Below are 24,115 nucleotides of genomic sequence, written 5' to 3'. Positions count from 1 at the left end.
CACTTTATCGGTCAAAAATAAATAAAATCTGAACAGAATAACAACGCGTCCTTTATTTTCTACCATTGAGCGTTAAAAAAAAAAAAAAAACCTTACCGATGGGTTTGAAATGTACATCATCGCACCCAGGATTTAAATTGACGTAGTATTAAGAGAATAAAATGTTTGCGTTGTTTTCGTTGAAGTGATTTGCCTCCGAGTTTGAAGACTACGATTCCCACAGTGCACTTGGCAAGCGTACCCGGATATGATTACGTTACTATCAGTGTGGCAAAACTTCCGGTATCCTCGCCGACATGGCGCAGCCGCAAATAGTCTCTTGGAATTTACTCTTCACGTGTGAGGCACATTTTTAACATTAAACATTTGCCGAATTCAGAAGGTTTGTGATTACAAACATACATTTGAAAAAAAGCTTTATCGTAAATCACATTCTTAACGTGTTTCCCATTTCCAAGCCAATTCAACAACATTTTTGGTTTTGTGGCGTTGGTATCTCGTCTTTATTACCTCTGATTTATTTTATTATTTTTATTTTTTTCAAGATGACTTCCCAGGAGGTACGCCTCTGCGGGCTTCTTCTTCGGGAACACTTTGGAGAAGTTGTGGAGAAAGTGGGCACACAGCTGCTTCGAGGTGAAGCGCAAAATCTGAGGAACATCCTTCAAGAAACTGGCGTCTCTCTGGACTTGGTAATATTTGATCCTCTTCTGATGATGCAAAATGTATCCCGAGATCGAATTTTGAGTAGGACGATTTCAGACAACTGAAATTTAAAGTTAGTAGTTCTTATTGGGTTTTATGTGGGGACGGCGCACATTTCATGGTTGTCTTGTGCTTGTGACAACAGGTGAAAAAGTCGCTGTGCGTGCTGGTGCAACACGGAACTTGTATGTTCAGCACTGGCCGCAAAGGTCTCGGCAGGCCCAGCGAGTATCGTGCCAGCTGCCATCTCATCCTGAGGATCCTGCGCTACCCGCGCTACATCTACACCGCCAAGACGCTCTATGGCGACACCGGCGAGCTCATCGTCGAGGAAATGCTGCAGAGGGGTCGCGTGACCATGAGCGACATCGTTAAAGTGGTCGCCGATCGCCTCACACAGACCATGGAGGGTCAGTAACACAACCACTAGATGCGATTTTTCGGACAAGATAACAACGATAACCAGCCTGTGTTTTACCAATTAGATAATGATAAGCATAAGTGTTGGAGCGGTGCGGAATTGCTTGTTCTTTTCTTAAAATCTTCCTGTCTTGCAAAGTTTTCCATTGTGCTGCTTGCGTGTGTGATGACAGAGGGCCAGAGTATGGATTACAAGGAAGTGTCGTCTGCCTTCTCCAAACTGGTGGAGACTCATTTCCTTCAACGCTGCCCTCGAGCGGCAAGCAAGGGTGCCGCGGATACGCCGGAAGCTCCCGTTAGAGCAGAGCCGCCGGCTCCCGAGAGTTTCGCCGACTGCTATTCGGTGCCGCAAGTGACGTTGGTAGGCCGAGGAAAGAGGCAGTTGGAGGATGCCGAGGAGCAAAGCGTCGCAAAGAAGGCCAGGATGGACTCTGAGGTGCGTCTCACACATCCCGCTCATATCACTTCCACCAACATGCCGGACGCCGGTGTCTTTGCGCTCCGCCCGCTACATCTTCAATACGTCGGTGTTTGTGTTCAGACTCACGGCGACGAGGGCATTTACTGGCAAGTGAACTTTGAGCGGTTCCATCTGCACTTTCGAGATCAGGCCATCGTCAGCGCCGTGGCCAATAAGCTGGACCAGGTCGGGCCTCGGCACACCCGCTCGCGTCGCACACGCCCGGATTTGACGCTTTTGTGTGGGCGCTTTGACGTCAGACAGGCGGTGAGATCGTAAGGACCATGCTGAGGATGAGCGAGGTGACCACCCCCCCCGACGCAGCCTGCACCAAGCCCCTCTCGGCCAACGAGATCTTCAGATCGTTGCCGGCCGCCTACACCGTCCCCAGACAAGTGCTGGACCAGTACCTCACTTTGTTGGTGGACGACCCGGTACAACCACTTGCCTTCGCTCCTCACAGTCCCGATTTCGACTCTCAATAAACGTTAACGGCCTTTTTTTAGATGGAGTTTGTGGGCAAAGCTGGTGAGAGCGGAGGTGGGCTGTACGTTGTCAGTATCCTTTACTTCCCCAAAATGCTTGTTTGTCTAAATGTACTCTGAGAATAACTGGCAGCTAGTCCAGAATTGGGTTGATTTCCTCGACCGACGTGTCAGATTTGCACCGAGTCCTTTCCAATCTCGCGCGGGCCACGTTGGAGTCTGTCGTGCAGGAGAGGTGAGCTCGTGTTTGAAGCCTCCGACTGAACTCCAAAACTGCCCCCTAATCCCATTTTGGCAGATTCGGATCTCGATCGGCGCGCATCTTCCGCCTGTTGCTGAAGAAGAAACACCTGGAACAGAAGCAGGTGGAGGATTTTGCCATGATTCCTGCCAAGGAGGCCAAAGACATGCTCTACACACTTCTGTCTCAGAACCTGGTCCAGCTGCAGGTAGAGCGCCCCACTCGGAGAACACCCTTCCCTTCCGGTAGCTGCTATCGTCGGAGAAAAACTAACCACGATAGCTTTAAATTTCCTTCCAATGCTGCAAGTTCAAAGCATTATTTTCCGTTTTGTACCAGCTCTAAAATGTCTTGAAACGTTGCAGTGGGCTTTAGTTGCTTATTTGGGGGCGAAAGAAAAATCCCGTTATCGTCGGCAGCTTTGTTTTCTACGCAGTATTGCTCGAGCCCGGCCCGGTGCCGTCCTTGTCCAGATGCTTGAACGCTTCGTGTTCTCGTCAGGAAATCCCCAAGACTCCAGACTTTGCGCCGTCTCGCACTTTTTATCTTTACACCGTCAACCAGCTCTCAACTGCCAGGATGCTGCTTCAGAACTGCTACAAGGTAAACGTGTAGACGTACAGCTCGAGAAAGGCGACAGAGTCAAAAGAGAATTCTGGATCTGATGGTTCTTTGCGTATGGATATTTATAGACTGTATGAAGAACTGTATAAGTCGCAAAATCGTCCCATTTACCGAGCTGTACATCATACGTGCTGGTCTCTATATTATACGTTCTCGTTTTTGCCAAAATGAAAACTTTGCAACTGTGTGTGCGCAGACCGTGGCAAACCTCATCCACAGACGTCTGTTTGAGACATCCAACAACAAGTCAGTGCCTTGTCGTCAATTCCCAAACGGCAGGTGGTCTCAAAGTGCGTGCTTTTGGCTTGGCAGGCGACTGCTGGAGAAGTCTCAGCGCATCGAGGCCATCCTGGCATCTTTGCAGGCCGGCGGGGCCGAAGCGGAACAGCTGACGGAGGTGGAGGAGATGATCACGGCTCCCGAAAAGCAGCAGCTGGACTCGCTGCGGCTTCACATTAACAAGTAGGATCGCCCGGCGTCACAGCGCGTCTCGGCTCCCGCCTGACGCCCTCTTGCGTTGCTCTTCTTGTGCAAGGTTGGATTCAGCGGAGAACCAAGTGGATGAAACCATCTTCCTGCTGGAAACTTACATCAACACCACCACCGCCGCCTCCTCCTCAAAATGATCAGATTGTATTCACAAACTGTGTCCAAACATCAATCAGGCTTTTATAGTTTATTGGAGCTAATTGCCCTTTTTTTGTCCGGTTCGACACCAATCGTTGTCCAGTAGAACCTGTTTTTTTTCTCCCTTTTAAAATGAATGCTTCATCTCATGTATCACCAATATTAGTTTTCTATTCCCACATTTGGCAGAGTAAAATTTGTTTGGGAAAAAAAATCATGAATACAAGTCCTTCCATGTGTACAATAAAGACATGAAATACAGGCAGAACATCTGACTGATTTACAGCAATCTGTCGTTTGTTTAACTTTACAAGAGAGAGAAAAAAGCTTATTTCTTGTTATATTGCATTGTGTAATAAATAAATGGGCTGATTTTTGCCCTTTTCAAAACAGGCCGTTCCATCAAGGTAGTTCTCATCCTTTTTGCTTAATGAAGGTGAAATGGCCACAAAGAGCATGTTTCATCCGTTTTAATTTATAAAAACAATTAAAGCGTTTTGAGAAGCAGTGATTGAAACGTAAAACCAAGAGCATGTCTGTTTATTAAATTAAAAAATGTGATTTGAACCACTTCCAAATGTAATATTTACACAAGTGTTCCCAAGCCTTGGACCAGTGGCGAGTGCATTTCCGTCATAGGGCCCCTTTGGCTGTCGCGGGAGCCGGATGCTTTCCGTCTTTGGGCCCGCTCGAAGGCGGAATGCTTGACAAGCCCGATGAACCCCGAAATGTCCCTGCAAGTACTGCTTTCACTCCTCTTGGTTCTCATCTTCTCTGTGCTTGCGCGCGAAGAAGCCCAGCTGTGCGGAAAGGACAACAAATGATGTGATGGCTGCGCTGAGACCAGTCAACTTGAGAAACATCATCTGTGTTCCACACGCTCACCTTCCATAGAATGAAGATGATGAGCGCCAGGAGCAGCAAGCCACCAATGATGCTCCCGATGAGAATCCACAGCGAGATGGGGATAGCTCGCCCCTTCAGCACCTCCAGCACAGTCTGGAGGCAAGCGGACATGTTTGAGAAATTCAAAGTTCCTCATCTCTTGAACGGCACGTAGTACGCTGCCGTTACCTCTCGCCACACCGTTCCTGTTGCCAAGGTGATGAGGTTGGTCTCGCCAGGCGCGATGTGATACATGCTCACGATCCTCGCCGACTTATATTTGGCCTGCAGAAAAGAAGGACACACAAGGTGTGAGCTCAATTTCTTAAGCCAAAGCGGCTAATTACATAATCATCCTGAAAGCAACATCTGGTGGGGCAAAAAAAAAATAAATAGGAAGAATTATGTAATATGCGTGCCATGCCAGTAGTTGGCGATGTCACATCAAATAAAGGACTCGCCGCAGTGACTCACTTGTGTGATTGGCTTGGCTGCTCACCTTTCGAAAAAAGTCGTCATGTACTCTGCGGCTGAGGCGAATGACTTCGCCTTGTCCCCTCTGGAGCTGCTGGACTTGACACGTAATCTCTATGCACCACGACCTGCTGCAGTTCTTTGGGAAGATGGTAAACACAAAATCAGTTTTTGAGGATGGCTGGCCGCGATGCCGCGAGGGCCTCACCAGGACGTCGTTCTCCATCATGTCTTCGGGGTGCAGTGGACGCACGTCTTTCTGCCGGCTTTTCAGAGTGGCCAGATCGCTCGTGATGCTGCAATTGACGGCTGTGGCCTGGGAGACAATTCCAGTGTGTCACCCAGAGACGAGGAAAGGGGTGCTCGTGATGGGGGACGACTCACGTTGTGAGAAGAGATGTCTGTGACCGTCATGAAGACTTGGTCTTCCGCAGCCGCCGATGGCAGAAGCAGCCTCAACTCCAGATTACTCACAGGGTAACAACCCAGGTTCTGGAGCTGTAAACAAAAGTTGCTTCTAATTTACAAAGTCAGGAGTCTTTTTCTTGTTAGAACTAGCACTGGGGGAGAAAGCCAGGCAACCCGCCGGTTCTGCCCACTCACCACTGAGGTTTTGTGAGTGTACCTTAAAGTGCGTGTAGAACTCTGGCCCAATGGCTTCTGACATTGTCCGCGTGGGATGCACTTCATATCGGTTTAAATTTGAATCACTGCAGAAGGAGGAAAATAGATGTGAAGACCCAGCGGCAGGACTCCAAAATGAGGCCAGAACGGTTATGGTGCCGCAGGCTTCTACCTGCTGACGAACAAGTCGGGCTCATACTGGACAAAGCTCTGCAGCTGAACGCTGTTGTCCCCTAAAGTGTCTACTCGCTCCACACTATCGCTGGCTACATTCAACTTCATTTGGATTCTACTGTTCAGGGTGGCACAGCTGAACTCAAATTCCAGCATGAAGTTCACCTTTGGTCACAGAGAAGAGACAAATTACATGGGTGCCGTTTGCGTCATGTGATGCGTTTATTCCCATGGGTACCTTGGACTGGGAGCGAAAGACCGGGTAGCTGACGTTACACGAGTGACTGTTGGAGCCCAGGCCTGTACACTCAATCTTGAAGTTGCTTTCTTCCTACAAACAAAATATGAAACCGCCCAGAAAGGAGATAAGTTTACTTGATTGGAATAGATGCAGTCCCAAATGATCCGCCAAAAGTATGGTGCCCTTTTGACGAGATGCCACCACTAGAAATGTAATCCTGCCAAATTCTTGTCGTTAGGTCATACCCGAATACTTAAGCTGGAGAAGTGCAGGTTACGTGAATAGTGCAGCGTCAGGCTGGTGTTGTAGGCGTTTTCCAGTCTGTTTTCCAGTTGGACTTCCACTGACATACGCCTACGAGGACTGCGGATCACATAAGGTTTGTGTCTGTGGAGGAAACAGGAGAACTTTGACTCCGTGGAACGTTAACAGCTGAATTGTCATGTTCCGACTGTGCGGTTACACAACCTTACCTGGTCCCAGAGATGTCCATTTGGGCCTGTATCACCAAATCCGTGGTGCACACGTCATCCTCCCCGCAGTCTTTAAAGAAGGGGATCTGCTCAGGGACACATGGAAAGAACATCAGGTTTGGCCGGGGAAAAACAGGAACTGCAGGCCCACCGTTTTTCACTCACGTATTTCTTGACGGATGTGGGCCAGCCCTCGTCCAACACGGGACCGCTCTGAGTGTCGTTGATCTTGAAGCGCAGTGAGAAGCTGATTGGGCGAATGTAGTCTGCTGTGTCCTGTCAAGGACAAGGGATGAAAATGAGAAGGAGTGTTGCACAAAGCTTGTGAACGTTGGCCTGAAATGCTCACATAAACGTGGAAGGGCAGTTTGTAGCACAGAGTCTGTCCCGTGTGAGCCCGAACCGCCAGCTGGGTCAACCTGTGGGAGCTGTCATCAAACAGCGCCCGGGCTGACAACTTCCTGTCGTCCAACATTGCCGCTACCCACAAATCTGGGAAAGATATCAATCGAGACAGTTTTTGTGAAACCAGACCTGGATGAAAGGTGGCAAGTGACCTACCAAAGCCGTTGCTGCTCGGCCCAGGGGAGCGGGACATGGCCGTGAAACAGGCGGTGGCGTCAAGGCAGGCGGACTCTCGCCCACCGCGCTGGCACGTCTTTTGGATGACGTTGATGGAGTGCGGCTGGAAGGACAGACTGACGTTGATCTGCACGATGCTTCGAGATCTGCGAAACGGAGGATGAATGCTGGAAATAACCTTCTACTTGATGGACAGTCCCTGTTTTTTAGGCTCACCTGAGTAGAACGGCACTGCCGTGGGCTCCCACCCCCAAGTCGATCATCCCGTCTCCATCCAAGTCCAACCTGGCGCTGACACTACGGCCAAAATACCGCAAGGACGGGGACACTGACATCCCAGCGATACGCTGAAAATCAAGCAACCACTCTGATTGGATTCTGGAGTACTTTTGTGAGGTCACAGGGGTTAAAGACTGCCGAATACCTGTTTGTAGCGGTGGTTAATGTAAATACTTTGGCCATGGTACACGTACACAGCCCCACGATGGTCATCTTCCAAAGGGGCACCCACCAGTAGGTCAGTGAATCCGTCATGGTTGAGGTCCGGAGCAACGGCCATCGCGTAGCCAAACCTGGCATCTTGGGACTTTTCGTCTGATTTCAGCGTACCGTTTGAGACAAATTCCTCCTGAGAAAAAGGCAAGGACATGGAATACAAACTGGGGACGATAGTTATCGATGGTTGAGTGCTTTGAATGTCCTCCTCATGGTTCTGAGGTTTGGGATTCAAATCCCACCCATTGCGTGTTCCCCATTTTTGTGCAGTCGTACCCCACTGAGTGTGTAGATGTAGACTCTCCCAGCTTCCTTGTTCCCGGAGCCCAGGTACATGGGTGCTGCAACCAGGAGAACATCAGTGATTCCGTCCTGGTTGACATCCACACCGCACAGCTCGCTGCCGTAGTAGGAACCGATCTAGGGGCGGCAGACATGTTCTTTCAGTTTCCTGACAGCAGGGGGTAGCGTTGTCACTCTTGGACTTGCACCTGTTCTCCATTGAGGGCCTGCACGATGTTGACGTCGGCGTTGTCGCTGAGCTCAAACAAGATGACTTTGCCTTTGTGCTTGAAGCGCGGCGCGCCCGCCACATACAGCCTCCTCCAATCGCCCACCACCACAGAAGACACTGTGTAGCCTGCGCAAATAAACCATCGGCCAGGTTCTTGCATATGAACTCCTGGAAGAACTATCACTTTACACTGACTGGAAAGATGACAGCAATGACTTTAGCACAGATGTGTGGCTCTTTAAGGTCCTGATACGCAGCCACTCAAGGCTACTTTGACATAGCTGATTTCATGTTCTTATGTCTGCTCTGTTTCCCAAATGGGACTCATTGCTTGCTTTGGATGATCCCCAAAATGGTTTAAGATCTCTCCTGAATACGAGCCCAACATCATGTGGGATCAACAAACAGAATCAATTACTCCTCTCTTGTCTGATATCACGATTTAAATCTGAAATGTACCGAGATATGCTGCATGATTTTTCAGCTCCAGGGGGAACTCGCTCTCGAAGGCCTCTCTGGCGGGCACGATTCTCCCGTTGGTGCCCTCCTTCAGCACGCCGCCGTCCCAGTCGTAAGCGCCCACCATCCCAAACAGGATCCCGTCCTGAGCGCGGCGCCACCAGACAAAACCATGAAGACGCAGGGAGTGTGCAAATGCGTGAGGAACGAGGTGGGACTCACATCCAGCATGTGGGTGGAGAAGCCGATCTGCGACATCTCCATGTGGAAGGAGCTCTGGTTGCCCAGAGTGCCTGCGAGGTGAGCCAGAGCACAGAGGTAGAGTATGGTCAGCGCTCGGCATCCTCTCGTTGCTTGATATATCCTGCCTTCCCTCCCTTCCTCCTTCCTTTTCAGCACGTTCTCAAACTCCACAGGTGACAGCAAAGCCGCACCCTTTTCCTTTGCCGTCTGATTTCTTAGCGTATTTTTACTGGTGTCTCTTTTCAACACTACTTCCTCTCCTTATATGTAAACATTGCTGCAGTCATTTATTCACCGGATACGCACTTGCACTTTTTTGTACTCTCCGCCATACTTCTCGTTTCAACTTTCCAACCTTTGAAGTCATTCTAAAGTCCCGTGTTTACTTTCTTATGATTTGATGTTACTGTCACTCAATATCATATTCGGTCTAGTTCAGGGGTCAAACAAACCCCTTCCTAGTGAAAGTGTCAAAAATGAGTTGCCACATTTTTAGATCTGCCATAATTTCCTTTGGTGGACCAACCACCCACCTTCCAGTGAGAAGATGCGGTCTCCCAGAGCGTCCACGATGTCGTTGAGCGCCGCTTCATCGGTCACGTTAAAGAAGTACTTGTCGTCCGGATCGCTGGCGATGTACTTGATCTCATTGATGAAGGTGTCGGGGTTCTGCTGTCTTCGGTGGTAGTGGCCCAGGACCTGCGGAATGTTGAGACCGAGTCACCGTCACGTTTGAATGTGAAACTAGTAGAGAGCATAAACAGCAGTGTTGCCGAGGGCAATCAAAAGGCGGTCATAGTCATGCAGTCCTGACCAACCTTTCTACTGCTTGGTGCCTTGAAACACAAATTGAATTTGTATCATTATTATCATTTGTTTCAAATCATCCCCGCCCATCAAAATGTGGGTCATGCAAACTGTACACGACTGTCTGGCTTTTCTCGACAAAAGGCAACAAACGCGCTTTCATTCTCTTGTGGCCACGGGAGGAGTTTGCGGCGTTTGCCCACAAAAAGAGTCTGCTGTTGCTGCGTAGGCAGGCGGAGCTTATTCAAGGCCACTGCGACCAAAGTGTTCATTTGGTAATTGGAAGACGCTATTTAGGGGTCGCCAGCGTCTTGAGGGCGTGTGGAGCAAACTGTGTGAGGAATGTCAGGGATGTGTCATCCCTCTTTAAAATAGTGCTTCACTTTTTATTGGACGGTGGTAGTACTTTCCAGATATAAGCCGTCACTTCCCCAATTTGCGTCAAACAATGTTGTGAAATGCCTGAATAGATATGAAATGAAACTTGATAGCGAACTAGTGGAACTGTGAAATCAGAAGTCCCACTCACGGCGATGGCGTATCTGGTTATGTTTCTGCTCTCGCACTCCAGCAGAGCGTCGGGCAGCTCCTCGCCGTCATGCGACTCTCCGTCCGTCACCACGATCATCACCTTGGTGGCGCCCTCCCTCGCCCCTCGCTCGGCGCTGAACGCCTCCGTGCTGCGTCGTGCGTGAGTAGAAAATAGAAGTTTTGTTGACAAAGAGAGACACATTTTGTCAGCAAACCTTAAATGGGAGTGGCATTAAAGCGTCGGAGGTCTCGCAAGTCAAAGCAGAAAAAAAAATCTGAACGCCTCATATCTTGGAAAAACGGGTAATTGTGCAATTCAAAAATTGAAACCGCAGAAGAACTGTTGTAAGAACTTTTTCACAAGTTCCCCACCTTCCATAGGATCATTTCAGCGCCTGCCATTGAAAGGACTGATACAGATCCCAAGTGGACCACACATTAGTCATACCGGACACAAATAACGTAGCCGCTCTTTGACTCAAAAGTGGGCAGTGTGTGTCAGGGCATCTGTGCATTCCTATGCAATGGTGGCATGATGAAGAGGAAGCTCACACGCACAGACTGACCAGAAGCCACACCCTGTTTGTCTGCATGAAACCTGCACTCAGTGGGACCTGCTTTACGCTTGGTAAGCCGCACACACACACACATGCACGCACAGTGTTGGGGAGAGCGGGAAGCATCGTCACTCAAGTCATTTTCAGGCGTCACTCCAGTCCCCGGCTAAATTTAAAATTGTGGTCGCCAGTCGGCCAGCCCAAGTGCAGAAGTTAAAAACAAGCGTTTCCTTCCCCCAACAAGCAGTCTGCAAATTACATAGGGCGACGACACGAGGAGGCCAACAGACCGACGAGCCAGAAAAGGCGTATGGAGAAAAGAATGAACTTAGCAGTGAGGATGTCAAGTGAAAGTGTGTCAAGAGACATTCATCCGTTCATTCTCGTTAGCGCAATTCCCTATCGTGCAGCTTTTCCCAGTCACAACTGTGAGGCAGAAATGCTAGCTTGCGCCCTGCCGCCTGTATCGAAACATTGCGGACAGAAACGCACAAGTTGTCCTCGTGTGAACTAAACAATACAACTAGAGGAGGCGTAAAAGGAAAATGTGATGACACCCAAAACAGCATCCAAATGAAAAGAGAAGTGAGAAGGGGGAGGCGGAAGATGAGCTCATTTGCAGACCGCCAAACTTTCACAAGCCGTGTGACAGAGTCGCACTCACACGCTGCTGACACACACACACACACACACACACACACACACACACACACACACACACACACACACGGCCATGCGTGGCCGTGCGTGTTTTGACAGCTGCGGAGTGCAGCCTAGCCGAGCAGGCGCCGCCTCACCTGCGGCCACACTGAGCCAGCAGCCGGCCGCCCACCAGTGTTTTCTTACCCTCGTGCCAACTCCGCCCGCTCGCCCAGCTGTCACCGACCACTGTGTACGCGTGCATGTCAGGCAAAGGCAACATCGGAGGCTAGACGCTCACATGGCTGGCCCGATTGTTTTAAACTAATGTCCCGTCGCTCATCGCTATGACAACAACAAGGTGTGTGTAAACGAAATAGAGCGGCGAGATAGTATCTCATCTCTGCAGCGAAGGACAATTTGGAGTCTTGGAAAGCAGAAGCTCATTGAGTCCAATTGAGGCGGTTTTCAAAAACTGAACCACAACGGAGCCGTTGGCGGCTTTCCCTCCACCAGGGTCCCTTCGCTCATCCACGAGTGCCCCCCCCCCCAATAGAAAAAGTGCAGAAAGAACATTTTGAAACATTTGCACTGCAGTGTTTCGCCGCCTCTTCAAATGTTGCATTTGAAATGGAGCACAAAACAGGAACTCTCCAATTAGCTGCGTGCGCGAGGGAGTGTGCGCATGTACGACTCCAGTAAAGCAGGAATTTGATTTGGAATAGAGAGGAAAAAAAACAGGGTTAGTTTCAAGACTTTGTGGTTTTTCGCCTATAGCAAGCTGTTTCTTTAGGCCTGGCTTCGCGGGCCATCAGGCCCCGCCCCCTTTTTGGCATATTTCTTTCCGAGGGTGATCTGGAGCAAATTAAAGGAGCCGGCATGTTGCGAATATATTGTCAGTGTATATCAGATTTCATGAGAGCGAGCTTTTCCCTACATCCTCTTTTTAAAACTTATCTTCATTTGTAACACCTTGTTGGGAAAATCCTTGAATAGAGGCTTTGCAGTCACGTGGTTTTATCACGTGATTTTGTGTTATGCCGCCATCTTGGCGGTCAACTAGTCAGCTCGTTCCTACGTGTTTGTATGGATTGTCTGATTTCTGCGCTACGTTTTCACCGATTTCTTCCGAATTATGGCTGATTTGCTATCCAACGAAGTTAGGCATTTGGATGAAGACTCCAAGAATCGTCACAGAGAGAAGTTGAACCTTGTTGGCACAACGGATCCGTACCTTTTACCGAGAAGCATGCTAAAATCGCCCGAGCATTTTGCAACAGCCGACCTGCCTGAACGCTCATATCCAGATATTTATAATTACCTCGTCGATTTGTTTTGTAATGGCATTTCATAACTTGACATATTAAAAAACTGAATAGAGTGAAATCATTCAGATACTGTACCTGTCTGTTCAAGTTGCTACCATTTTTATTATTTGTTTATTTTTGCATGATGCCACATCTGATTGGCTTGAAAACTTAACCAATAAATATAATTCAATATTTACATTGATAACGTTTTCAAGCATCATGAAAAAATAAACACAAAATAAAAACGGGGGGGTGAACTGAAGAAATCATCCCATTCCCTGCCTTGCTGCTCTTGCTGCCTTTCTAAAAATGCACCCAGCATTTTCAACAATCATATTTGTATCATCCCATATTGTATTATTTCACATTTTGTGAAACAAATCAGGGGTGAATAGTTTGTTTACATACCTGATATGAAGTCCTCATTGCATATCCTTGTGTAAATCGTAGGTTTCCATCGTTCACGACGAATATCCGCGATCCATTTATCACGTTTTTTCATGTTCGCCGGAAATCTATAGAAGCTAAGATTGGGTTTATCGCCTCGTCTATTGCTACATCCAACAGCACAGCAGGTATCCGGCATTTTTAAGCTCAAATAGCAGCAGATATAACAAGAAAGCGTGTGTGAGTCGTTGACCGGCACTGAAAAGTTGACCGCCATGATGGCCGCCAAGCTAATGTGGGTAGCTTGATGACGTCAGCTGCAAAGCCTCTATTCAGTTCAGGTCAAGCAAAATGAAATCTTACACATGCACGATCATCTAAAAACATGCGCATCTTTCCAACTCAATATTTGAGCTCAACTTTTTGGGGGAAGTGCAAGTCCACTAAATGTTTTATTTCATTTTTTTATAATATATACATTTTATAATATATATTTTATATAATTTTTTTATTTTATTTACACAATTATATATTTTATATTTATTTATATATCTGTTATAAATAGTAAATGGAACATTACTAAATACCACATCCAGCTAGCATGTATTTAATATCGGATATGATTTTATGACTATAATTTGTCTTCATTCATTGTTTGGCAGAAAACATCAGACGGTTCTGTTTTTGAGGTGTTGAGGGTCCCATTTGAGCACGTTCTAAAGTTACCAAATATGGTTCCTTGCCCAATATTAATAACACGTCTGGGTTTGTCTTCACGGCAGAAATATTCCATCTTTCAGGAAAACCCGAGAGCGTGCAGCTGCTTACATGTCTGCTGCTCGCATCGACTCAACATGCTTGTTTGGCCGTGACTGCGCACACTTACTAAATTCTGACTTAAGTAAGACTCTAGACCACCAAATGATTCGGAAAGAGCCCAAAGTGGTACTGGTGGTGGTAGATGAGGCCTACCATGCCATGTTGATGGCGTAAGCCGTGCGCGTCTCCCGTCCCTCCTGGCGGCTGATGTTCTTGGCGGCCTCCACCACCTCCGGTGTGCTCTGGTAGTCTCTCAGCGACCACTCGTGGACCGCCACCTCGCCGTACTGCAGGATTCCCACCTCCACGCGAGAGAAACCAAACGTAGCAGCTCACAGTTAGTTTAGACACACTAAACAATAATCAAAAACAAAGAGAAGCCTGTGAATTTGAAACAACCACATAGCTTAGCCTTTCGGTCTGCTATCTTAATGCTAACGCTACATAGCATCTATCTTGCGATGCTTTAAACCAATAAGCAATTGATTGAAGACATATGGCAACACATGTAGACAGACAATGTACTTAGTCATATATTCTTTATCCCCTGTATCGAGCCACTTATATTAGTGTTGTACTGATGAGCTGAGAGGAATTGCACATGACTGCCATTAAAGTTGTTTTTTCCCTTGCCAGAATACACATTACAACCGTTTTTGTTGTTTTGGGGGAGAAGGCTGAGACTGCTTAACAGCATTGCTATTCATTTCAATGGGAAAGATGATTTGAGAAGAGCGAGCATTCACACAACCGATCCAAGTCGTATCTCAAGGCACCACTGTAGTCGTAGTCGACGAAAATATAAGCGAGAAGTCATAAAGAAAACCACAAGCGCCCCCCCCCCCCCCCACCTAAAGCAAACAGCGAGTTGTTGGAATCTTGGACTTCAATGGGAAACCAGAGGAATTTCCTTTTCACCCCACATTGCCTGTTTCTCTTACAACCCAAACCAACCTTCCTCCCCCCTCTCCCTCCCCTGCGCGTTGAGTTGGCCTCCAAATGCCCCTTGATGTCACAGCAGCAATCCGCATGGACCGACTTCCTTTTCTGTTCTTGTGCATGCTTTGGCCCAAGAAGCTTGTCCGCCACTTTTCTGTTGCCCAGGGTTCAAATAAAACCAACAAAGAGCCTCATGCAGAAGACTTCTACAACTCAGCAGGCTGCTGTAATAAGACTCATTTTTGGACGTGGATAAAGAATATATGCCTGAGTACTGTTTTACTCAATTATCTGACCAGTGTTGGGCCACCATCTGCATTCAAATATCCAAAAATCATGTTAGTAGGTCAATGGCATTTTCCATTCATGTTAGCGTGAAGCTAGAGGGCCGTCATAAAAACAACATTGTGCGTTTGTTTGAAATACACAAAGTGTCATTCTCTTTGTTTAACGTTTAGTTTGAGAGCAAACTTTAATCTGGAGCGTCTTTAAGCATCTTGGAGGTTATTTTGGATCAAATCTTTGTTAGTTGCTGAACTCTTGATTGTTGTTGGGTGACTTGTTGCTTGTGTAGAGGGCTCTTATCTGAAGTCTGTTCAACCAACAACCTTACCTGCATTTGGTCCGGGCTGATGTGGAACTTGCTGAGGATGTTGCTGAGGAAGCTCTGCACCTCAAACCAGGGGTAGATGCTGTTGGAGCCGTCCAGCACGATCACAATGTCCATGTACGTCGTGCACCCTGCGAGAACGAGACATACGGCTGCCTGCGTCTTTCTCAATGTTACGTGCCCGTGTGTTTGCGATTACGTCGCGCCGTCGGAGCGATGATCTCTCGCGGCTGGAGGTCGTCTCCAACGGATGCGCAGATGCCCGTGCTGAACATAGACGTGCCGCACTCCTGAGACCACAGTGGCGCGCATGCCTGCCAAAAAAGTGCGGTCGCCCAACAAATTACACTCGGATCTCGAGGCACCGCTGATACATTCATATCCAATAATAATGTAACCATGTCAATAATACAAGTGGGTCCGGCAAGACATCGGTCTGGACCGGTGGATTTCTGCGCTAAGCTATCCCGTGCTGATTTGCTTGGGTTGAACGTGGTGTTTCGCGAAAAAAGTGACTAAATAAGGGCAGGCAGTGAGTAAAAGCAGGCAAGAGAGGCAGTTGGTCATGGAAAAATTACAATATGCGGTTTGGGGGACAGAACGGGGAGACGGAGAAAGTGGTGGTGGTGGTGGGGGGTGAGCATTGTTGTCATCTTGGCAGCACCAGAACACCAGACCAGTCAGGCAATTTGGATCTAATTGAGCTGAGAGTGAGGGAGAAGCACTACGCTGCTGGCGCTCACGTCAAAAGAGGGGGTGGAGAAACATCCTGTCCTATATTTTGCCCTCTTATTACAGAAAGTGGATCCTTCGGAGATGGAAACGAAAATCAACAGAGGTGCGTTGGCTTTTTGTTCGTCTTTTATTAACAAAAGTCCGGAGACGCATTCCCGGCCCGTTATAGACCTGACCGCCGGCCTCAAGAAAAACACGCACACACATTCAAGTGGCGACTGCGCCCGACAGCTTAACAATAAACGAGCCAGCTCCGAGACGTGCGAAGACATGCCGGATTAACTGAAGGCACAAAACGCCACATGCTGAGTCAAACCCGGCAAGAGTCCAAATTACACGCCCGCACGCTTTTGGAGTTGGACCTCGGAGAGCTGCCAGATCCAGTTCATGGATTTTGAGCCCCGTTTATTCAGGAACTATTTTGTCCTTCTTCACATTTATTTTATGTAATTCCACTGTTGACCACTAGATGGTGAAAGACTATTTTGTCTGGCTGTGTAAATTTGAAAAAAGATTAAAAACAGCAAGTTGAGTATTTCTGAAGATGAAGAAGTGAAATCCTCTTCAGTCCTGCTATTTGTGCATACAAGTGGCAACGTGTAGGTTCAATTTGTAATGTTTATCTCTTGCTCTTTCTCAATATTATTCAAAGAAGAAGCGGGGTAGATGCTTTCAAAACTGAGTCGGAGGCACGTACCAAGAGGCCGTCGGGTGAGTCCGGCGTGAGAGTCATTCCCAGGTGAGAGTTTTTTAAGTTTTTTGAAATATTCCGAAAGGCCGCATCACCTGTGACGGATGCAAACGACAGCTCAGACCGACGGTTCTGGACCTTCACCCGGACGATGTTGGCTCTCACCTAAATCCAACTTGCTGCAGTTGGAGTTGCTCTCCTCCGTCACGCTGCATTTGTAGACGTCTCCTTTCCTGTTGCCGGGCAGCCCGTCCCAAGGAGCGCCCACCAGCATTCTGCACGGTAACCATTCTCAAGGTCAGTTAGCGGCAAAAAAGCAGCGCGCTACGGCCTAGCTCGGCAAACTCACGATTTCTCTCCCTCCGCTTCGTGCTGCAACACAGAGAAGCCGAAAAGGGCATCATCCGGACCGCCGAAGATCCGCGGATGCGTCACGTCAATGTTGAAGCACTGGCACCAGCCTGCAGAATTGAGCACAAGCAAGAGAGCTCCCATCAATATTGACCAAAGGAGGTTGGGATGCACATTCTCTCAAATTATTGAGCCAATAATCAATTCTAAAAATATTGGATGGCTGCTGTCCTAGTTGAGAGCATTTCAAAAGAACCAAAGCGATTTTGCCAATTTTCCTTGATTTACATACGATGATGCACTTGTCTTTAAATTGTCAATGCGCGCAAGGAATCACATACAGCCACTCTTTAACTGTCATTTCCAAGAAGAAAAATAACACCGACTAGAGCCCGCTATACTATATTTTTGTTTCGGTTTTGGGGAACACGGACTGGCAACCGGGAGGACGAGGGAGCCAGTGAAAAGGATGAATAAACAGCGGCGGCATACAGCTAGCAGGGCTGAAAGGGAGTTCAGTCCAGAGGTGAGGAAGGAAAGGCGTGTTGGAGTGAGGAGAATAGTGAGCGCCCTGTTGACGGCAGCATAAGTCTGCCCTTTGATTCCGTCGCGAGCGGTAAGATGCTCGTCGGCTGGCTGGCCCGCTCCTGAAAACATGCCAGGCTTCTTCATTAGAATCTCACGGTGTCCGTCGGAGCGGGATTCTCTTCGGTTTTCTTTTGCATACGTCAATGAGGGATTTGACATGCGTGACTTTTTTTTATCCAGTGTACATGTCTTGCATGTGAGCTAAATTGTACCTAATGAAGTGTCTGGTGAGCTGACGTCACTTGCGGTTTTGCAGCAACTGGGTCCATTCGTGACCCGACTGATTTGACTGTGCAGCTCACGAAAGAGCGATGCCAATAAAGTCGTCGGTATGCCCGCAAATTCTAACCAGGCGGACGAAACCGGAGACGGGGCCACGCTCCATCTGCACGCGTGTCGTTCTTGTCGCGTTTGCTCACCCGCCGCCGGGCTGTTTTTCTTGCTCGTTGAGTCGAATGCGTTTGCGAGCCAGCAGCGTTTGACGAAGCCAGCGGGGCTTCCAAGTGGCAAACCTCGAGCGACTTGGACGGGTCGCGGCCATCCTTCTTGATTCCACGCAGATGTTCCGGAGATTTCGGAACGCCAGCGCCGAATCTTCCCTTTATGGGCCTTTGGGTTATTTTTGAACAGGTCATTGCCTTGGATTCTTTTCTTGTGGCCGCATGCATCCACGCCCGACTCTCCACAATAAGATTCCTTCTCGTCTCCTTGATCCTCCTCTTCCAAAACCATAAATGGCCTCTTTTTTTGTCTGCAGACCACAAGACCCCCCCCCCACGCCTTATAGACCCCCCCCCCGTTCCCGTTTATATATGACATTGTACCGCAGCCTGTCTTGACCACCCATCGCCATGACGACTGGCTGCAAACATTTATCGAGTCAAAGCGTGTCCAGATTCTTAACCGCACGTTCAGCTCTGGCTGTCTGAGTGCGTGTAATTACTTGCGTGCGTTGAGCTTCATGTGAATGTGTTTGGACGCTTGCGAGCATTTTGATGAAACACCAAAATAAGGGATCTGCTTTCATGGCTGACGACATTTTCAAACATGGCCTGTATGGGATGCAGTCCGCTTGTTGAGGGGCTTGAACGATGGCGCTCGCCTCTTTCTTCCCCTCCTCTCCCTTTTAACTGAAGGCCCAGTGAGGTGTTGGATTCCTTGATTTGATTTCCCTTTCCACCGCAGATTGTCTCTCCATTATCTTGATCATTTCATTCTCATCCGTCACCCCCTCGCGGGGATACGGGGGTGGAAAGAGGTTCGGCGTGCGTGGGAATAAAAGTCAGCTCGATTAAAACGAGCAGAATTTATGAATGGCCGCGCACGTACAGGAAAACAGAGCGCGGCTGCTGCGAGCATCACGGCAGCTCTGTTGAAAGCATTAACATGACACGCATACTTGCTCACCTACATGCTGCTGTATGACACACATGCGAGAACACTTAAAGCGCAGGTTGAGAAAACACTAACAGAAGCAATGAATGCAACACTTGATCACAATCGCATCCGATTAGATACGCAGGAATCCAAGTACAATTGTATTGAGGTCATTTTGATCAGTAAAAGAGTACAAATACAAGAAAAACAGTTCATGCTAGTATCATATGCCATCCTGATTTTTTTTCACTCTGAACCAACCATACTCAGATAGTCCTGTATTCAAAAGGTTCATGATTCAAAGTTTTAGACACCAAAACCAATCGATATTGACTTGGTAGTCCACTAAGAACACTTTTGCGTAACGGTAAAGAGATTAACCGCTTCTTGACTGATGAAATTAAATGAAAATGAGCCATACGCATATTGGAAGAGAAACATGAATGAAAGCTGGCCGTTACCTTTAAGAAGGAAGATGCACAGCAGGTATGCCCTCAGCTCCATCTAGAACGGCCAATCAGACTCCCACAATGTAGTTTTTTTTTTTTTTTTTGTCTCCCTAGCTTGTTGAAGAAACAACAAACCCTTTCGGTGGTGTCGTCAGTGCAGAGATGCGTCGATTCCAATGAAATGGTGCTGCAGTGGCATCTCGGCGGGGATTTCAGTTCGGCGTTGGGTGTCAGCAATGATCCGTATTGAAGTCGTATCCAATAGGCGGCAGTGATGATTAAATCATGACGAAGCGAGAAGTGGCAGTTGTTCCTTTGGAGCGCGCCTCTCGATCCACAAGTGTGCGTCGGATCGGCCACTCAACAGGTCCGCCGGGCCATGCTCCTCCTGCCCAGATTGGCTTGTGGGGAACGCGCGCGCGCACGTGCACTACAACTAAGCAACCCCCGGTGTGCGCTGCAGTTCCGAGTTTAACCTGTTGCGTTTCACTTTCGGGGGCAATGAAAGCGCGCATTCATCATGCCCTCCTTGCATCCAGCGCGTGCACAGCGTCTGTTCTTTTTCAACAAGTTCGACCCAACGGCTCACTCTCTCTTACACTACCCTCCCCTCCCTCGTTCTCTCCCCCTCTCGCTGGAAGACTGGTTTGCCATGCTTTCGTCATTTGCGGCTTGCTTAAATATACAGTAGTTGTAAAAAAAAAAAAAAAACTTGGTTCGTGATATTTCTCCTGGGAAACTGAAAATGGGAGGACAACCCGGCAACCCTAATTTGGAACTAGATTATCTAGCTTTCATTTTCTTTCTCTCTCCACTAAATATCTCGCCACTAAATATCCATCCACTAATCTTCCGTCCTTCCATCCTTCCGACCATCCATCCGCTGACTTTCCGCGAGTCGGATAAAATTGCAGTCGCTGACAAAAATAGGATGTGACGTTTTCGCCATCTGCCGGATATGAGCGGTATTGCGTGGCCAAGATTTGATCCAAAAGTATTCGGACGGTTGCAGTGGTGGGCCGTGATTTAGCTTTTATACCTCCACAATGAATTTGATAACAATTGATTTGCTTGCTGATTTTGATCTTGACGTCACACAAGAGTTAATGTTCAGGAATTGGTCATTTCGTGCCGACGGTGGCACACGACGAGACGTGAACAAAAATGTTGTCTTGAAAAGGCGATGGAGGATTGGCGCTTACAAGTCAGCAGAGATTGAGGAGGGTTTTTTTTCACTTTGTGGGATGTCTCACATCCAAGTTAGTCAGAAGGTTTGTCGTTCTCCCAATTCATGAATTCAGTCATCTGAGTGGTTTTGTTTGCTGTGGTAACCGTGCGGTGGTCTGGTGTTTTTTCTTGTGGCCATTAGCTGCCATTTTGTCCACTTGAGGACGCTGCAGCTGTTCTAAGCCTGTCTTGGTTCTCAGCTGGCCTCCATTTCTCCTTTTTTCGCTCACTCGTAAGATGGGCCTGGGCTCGTTTCTTCCCGTTTGCCTCATGATAGTCACCTGATGTCAGAGTTCTCATTTTTCTTGCCCGTAATTTCTTGCTTATGGAATTGTGCCAACTTGGTGGATGAACTCGCTAATGTGTGTCTTAAGAGCTTGACGGAGGAGAGGGGAGCCACTTTCTGTTTTCCACAAACGAGAGTAGTCAACAAAATAAAACGGAATGCTGAGTGGCCAGCGGGAGTTGCCACGTCGGTGGGATATTTATTTTTGATACAAACGTAAATCAACGTCTGACCTGGCGGCGGAGACGGATTTCTGTAAAAGACCATCCAACACCTGCGTGTTACATATCATCCGCTCAGAGCGCTTGTGCGCGAGACAAGGTGATGACAGTCAAGTGTTAACAGACGAGGAGGTTGTCCATCAACGGGCACTATCTCATTTCCCCAATCACTAACTTTTGTTTCTCGATTGTGCTTTTCCAAAATGCATTTCAATTCATCTCAAATCCAGGTTTTCTTGGAAGAACCTTCCAGACCTTACAGATTCTGCAGACTCGAGGTGCAACACAAACACATATGCAGCAGCCTTTTAGTTTGGATGTTTCCACTTTTACAAGGTGTGCTTCATCCAGCCACGCTTGGCCACTTCTGCGAGCACCTCAGCTATGCACCAGATGCTCTCGTCATCTGGAATTAGTCAAAAGAGGAAAGGACAGGACGGGGGCGGGGCGGGCATGTTAGAGCTCATGGAAGCGGGAATCCAACGTCAAACGTGGTGGGGCGGGATGAGGTCACCTCCGTGAATGTGGAAACTGAGTTGTCTCTCTCTCCGTCTCCCGTCTGTCCTCGCTCACTTCCAGAGTCGCTAATTACACCGATCATCGGGACATTCGTCATCGCTACAGAGAACGAGTTCAAGACAAGCCTACTGTAAGGGAATTGTCTCATGCGAGAAGGGGGAGGGGAGGGGGCGGCAGTGGGAGATCATACCAGGGCAGCGGTACCGCTTTTGATAAACGCTGCTCTCAGTTGATGAGGTCTGCTGATGCAAAAGCGGATGAGTCACCATGTAAGGAAGTTTCAAAAACATCATTCCACCTCCTTCGGGTTGACTCAAACTCTCCGATCCTCTTTTGTGTTTTGTTTTTTTTCCTCGTAAAGAAGTTAGTTTCTTCCCAGACACTGCTTGGTCTGTATTTCTTAAGTGGGGCTGCAGGCTAGTAATTATTAAGGTCAAAACAAGTTTCTTATCTCGTGTGTTTACACATTAAAAGAGTTCAATTTGTGCAGGCGACTTCAAAGATTTGCATCTCAGATCATCGTTCTCCATTGAAATGAATGGAAACGACCTTTCCAAAAAACAGTCGATATGTATGTAATATGATGACTTCTGGATGCTTTCATAATGGTGTCCGTTTGTATTATTCCAGTCAGTGGGAATGCATGCACTGGCGAAGAAAGAAAAGAGCCCCGCCCCCTTCCTCGTCCCATCATGTTGCTCCTGTGTGTTCCCGCAGGGCCTTGCTTCAGGTGCCCTCCCACTTCTTTCCCAGATTGCATTTGACCCGTGTTGCAATTATTGCTTCAGTTAAATTATTGCTGATGATTACATCAGCCTTGCCTCATGTGACACATCCTCAAGTATACGGAGGTGTCCGCAGTCCTCTGCCGCGCTGGACTCCGCCCCCTCCCGAGCACCTACAACTAACTTTGTTGCTCTTCTCTCGACCTTAATGCCATGGATAAACATTTGTCTTCCCCACAAATCTGTGTTTGTGTAATTTTGCCAGGTTGTGGCGCAACATGCCGTCCGGTCACCTTTTAGTTGTTTTACGAGCCGATCGTCCACTCGCGAGCGTTTGATGTCATCCGTGTGAAGAGCTTGGGCGTGCATGTGTGTTTTTGTTTAGCTTTGCGTGTCCGGTGTAAGGAAAGGCGTTTTGAAGAGAGACGTGACAGCTGCTTTTAAGTGCCCTGGGGGGTAATAAACAGCTCGGGAGGGCTAGTTATTTATCCCTTTTATTAGGGCAGGAGGTACAAGGGGGTGGTGGGGGGGGGGCTTTATTGGGGTCACACTAACTGCACACAGCTGGAGGGCAAAGAAGTAAGATAGTTTGCAAGAAGCTGTTTTAGCATCACTAAATTCCTGACTAACAACCCGCTCTCAAGTCATGAGACGTCTAAGCGAAGCGGCCATCTTTCTTCCCAGCCCGCTTTACTCTCCTCTCCTCGTTAAGCACATCTGCTGTCAATCGGCCGTGCTTTGTAATCCTCTCGGCATTTCCTGCCACCGCCGCCACGCCCGCCTAATCTCGGCTCACTGACCACTTGACCAAGGAGTTCCCTCAAAAAGGGATTTCCACTTCCATCAAGTCACTTAGCGATAAAGATAGAGAAAGGCGCTTATGGCTCGGCAACAAGGCGGTTGCCAAGCAACCCATTGGCGGGTTCATTGTCACTCAGTTGTTGCTCGCAAGTCGTTGTTAGTACAATTTGCTTTGTCTGCTTGACAACAAGCCGCCGGCGGTAAATATCCAAGACGGTGTCAGCTAATTGGCCGTCGACTCGCTCCCAAGTTGAAGTAGAGTCTGCTCTCAACCATCTGGATGTGTTCAGAAGGGGACTTAAAAGGACAAGGGGTCACCAATCCTTAGAAGCTTACCCGACTTCTGTTTCTACGCCCGAGAGATTCCCTACTTGCGTCTCTAAAGCTTTTCTCATCCGTTTTGGCATGGATTCAAATAAAGTACCTTGACTTGATCCGTTACGTTTTCCGAAGTGGAAGCTCCAACGACCAAAACTATTCCTTCTGAGGCATTGACGGATTGAAGTGAAACCACCAGAAAAACGCTTCTGAGTCCAAGCAATGTTTTCAAGATTGTTTTTTCTTTGAAGAGTCTTCAGCGCTTTGTGTCCAAACACAGGGTGCATGAAGGTTAGCACGATTTTCGTTTTACATTTTGGGTGACTTCAACTATTGTCAATGCGCAAGTCAAGAAGCTCACCAGTGGCTTCTTCCATTGGCTGAGTTCCACCTTCTTCCCAAACTAGCTGCTTCTGCTCCTCTTTCTGTCACAATGAGATCATGGCGAGATGTTTTATAGTTTAGCTTGTTCCACTGCCTGAGCTCAACTCCATCCAGCTCT

General features: G+C 48.1%; 2 protein-coding genes and 1 long non-coding RNA gene across 5 annotated transcripts; 2 read left to right on the top strand and 1 right to left on the bottom strand.

The window, feature by feature from the left end:
- Positions 1-263: 263 nt before the first annotated feature.
- polr3c (polymerase (RNA) III (DNA directed) polypeptide C) lies at positions 264-3,955 on the top strand. Of its 3 annotated transcripts, none has more exons than XM_037273275.1 (13): positions 264-339; positions 546-692; positions 851-1,115; positions 1,299-1,561; positions 1,667-1,771; positions 1,846-2,019; positions 2,092-2,143; positions 2,245-2,305; positions 2,369-2,519; positions 2,813-2,914; positions 3,132-3,181; positions 3,248-3,397; positions 3,471-3,955. In XM_037273275.1, exons 2-13 carry the CDS (start codon positions 546-548, stop codon positions 3,559-3,561), a joined length of 1,611 nt encoding a protein of 536 aa, XP_037129170.1. In that variant the 5' UTR covers positions 264-339; the 3' UTR covers positions 3,562-3,955. The 3 variants fall into 3 exon arrangements, with proteins under 3 accessions (XP_037129170.1, XP_037129169.1, XP_037129171.1); XM_037273274.1 differs by having other exon boundaries at positions 276-382; XM_037273276.1 differs by lacking the exon at positions 3,471-3,955 and having other exon boundaries at positions 276-382; positions 2,731-2,914; positions 3,248-3,388.
- itga10 (integrin, alpha 10) lies at positions 3,787-19,667 on the bottom strand. The gene is made up of 29 exons (XM_037273151.1): positions 19,529-19,667; positions 17,101-17,212; positions 16,917-17,026; positions 16,758-16,846; positions 15,525-15,639; positions 15,329-15,456; positions 13,930-14,078; positions 10,063-10,213; positions 9,260-9,425; positions 8,706-8,776; positions 8,484-8,628; positions 8,002-8,150; positions 7,787-7,930; positions 7,440-7,643; positions 7,232-7,362; positions 6,995-7,161; positions 6,783-6,925; positions 6,599-6,709; positions 6,434-6,519; positions 6,206-6,347; positions 5,958-6,050; positions 5,718-5,884; positions 5,547-5,631; positions 5,306-5,419; positions 5,130-5,237; positions 4,947-5,060; positions 4,637-4,732; positions 4,448-4,561; positions 3,787-4,362 (listed from the first exon to the last, which is right to left on the bottom strand). Exons 1-29 carry the CDS (start codon positions 19,569-19,571, stop codon positions 4,312-4,314), a joined length of 3,498 nt encoding a protein of 1,165 aa, XP_037129046.1. The 5' UTR covers positions 19,572-19,667; the 3' UTR covers positions 3,787-4,311.
- LOC119135687 lies at positions 16,699-20,209 on the top strand. The gene is made up of 3 exons (XR_005100591.1): positions 16,699-16,799; positions 16,869-17,048; positions 17,135-20,209. It is a non-coding gene; the product is annotated as an uncharacterized LOC119135687 (long non-coding RNA).
- Positions 20,210-24,115: the final 3,906 nt, after the last annotated feature.

The sequence above is a fragment of the Syngnathus acus genome, chromosome 16 (genome assembly GCF_901709675.1).
Source record: "Syngnathus acus chromosome 16, fSynAcu1.2, whole genome shotgun sequence".
NCBI lineage: Eukaryota > Metazoa > Chordata > Actinopteri > Syngnathiformes > Syngnathidae > Syngnathus > Syngnathus acus.
This window is presented reverse-complemented; position numbering and strand designations above follow the sequence as displayed.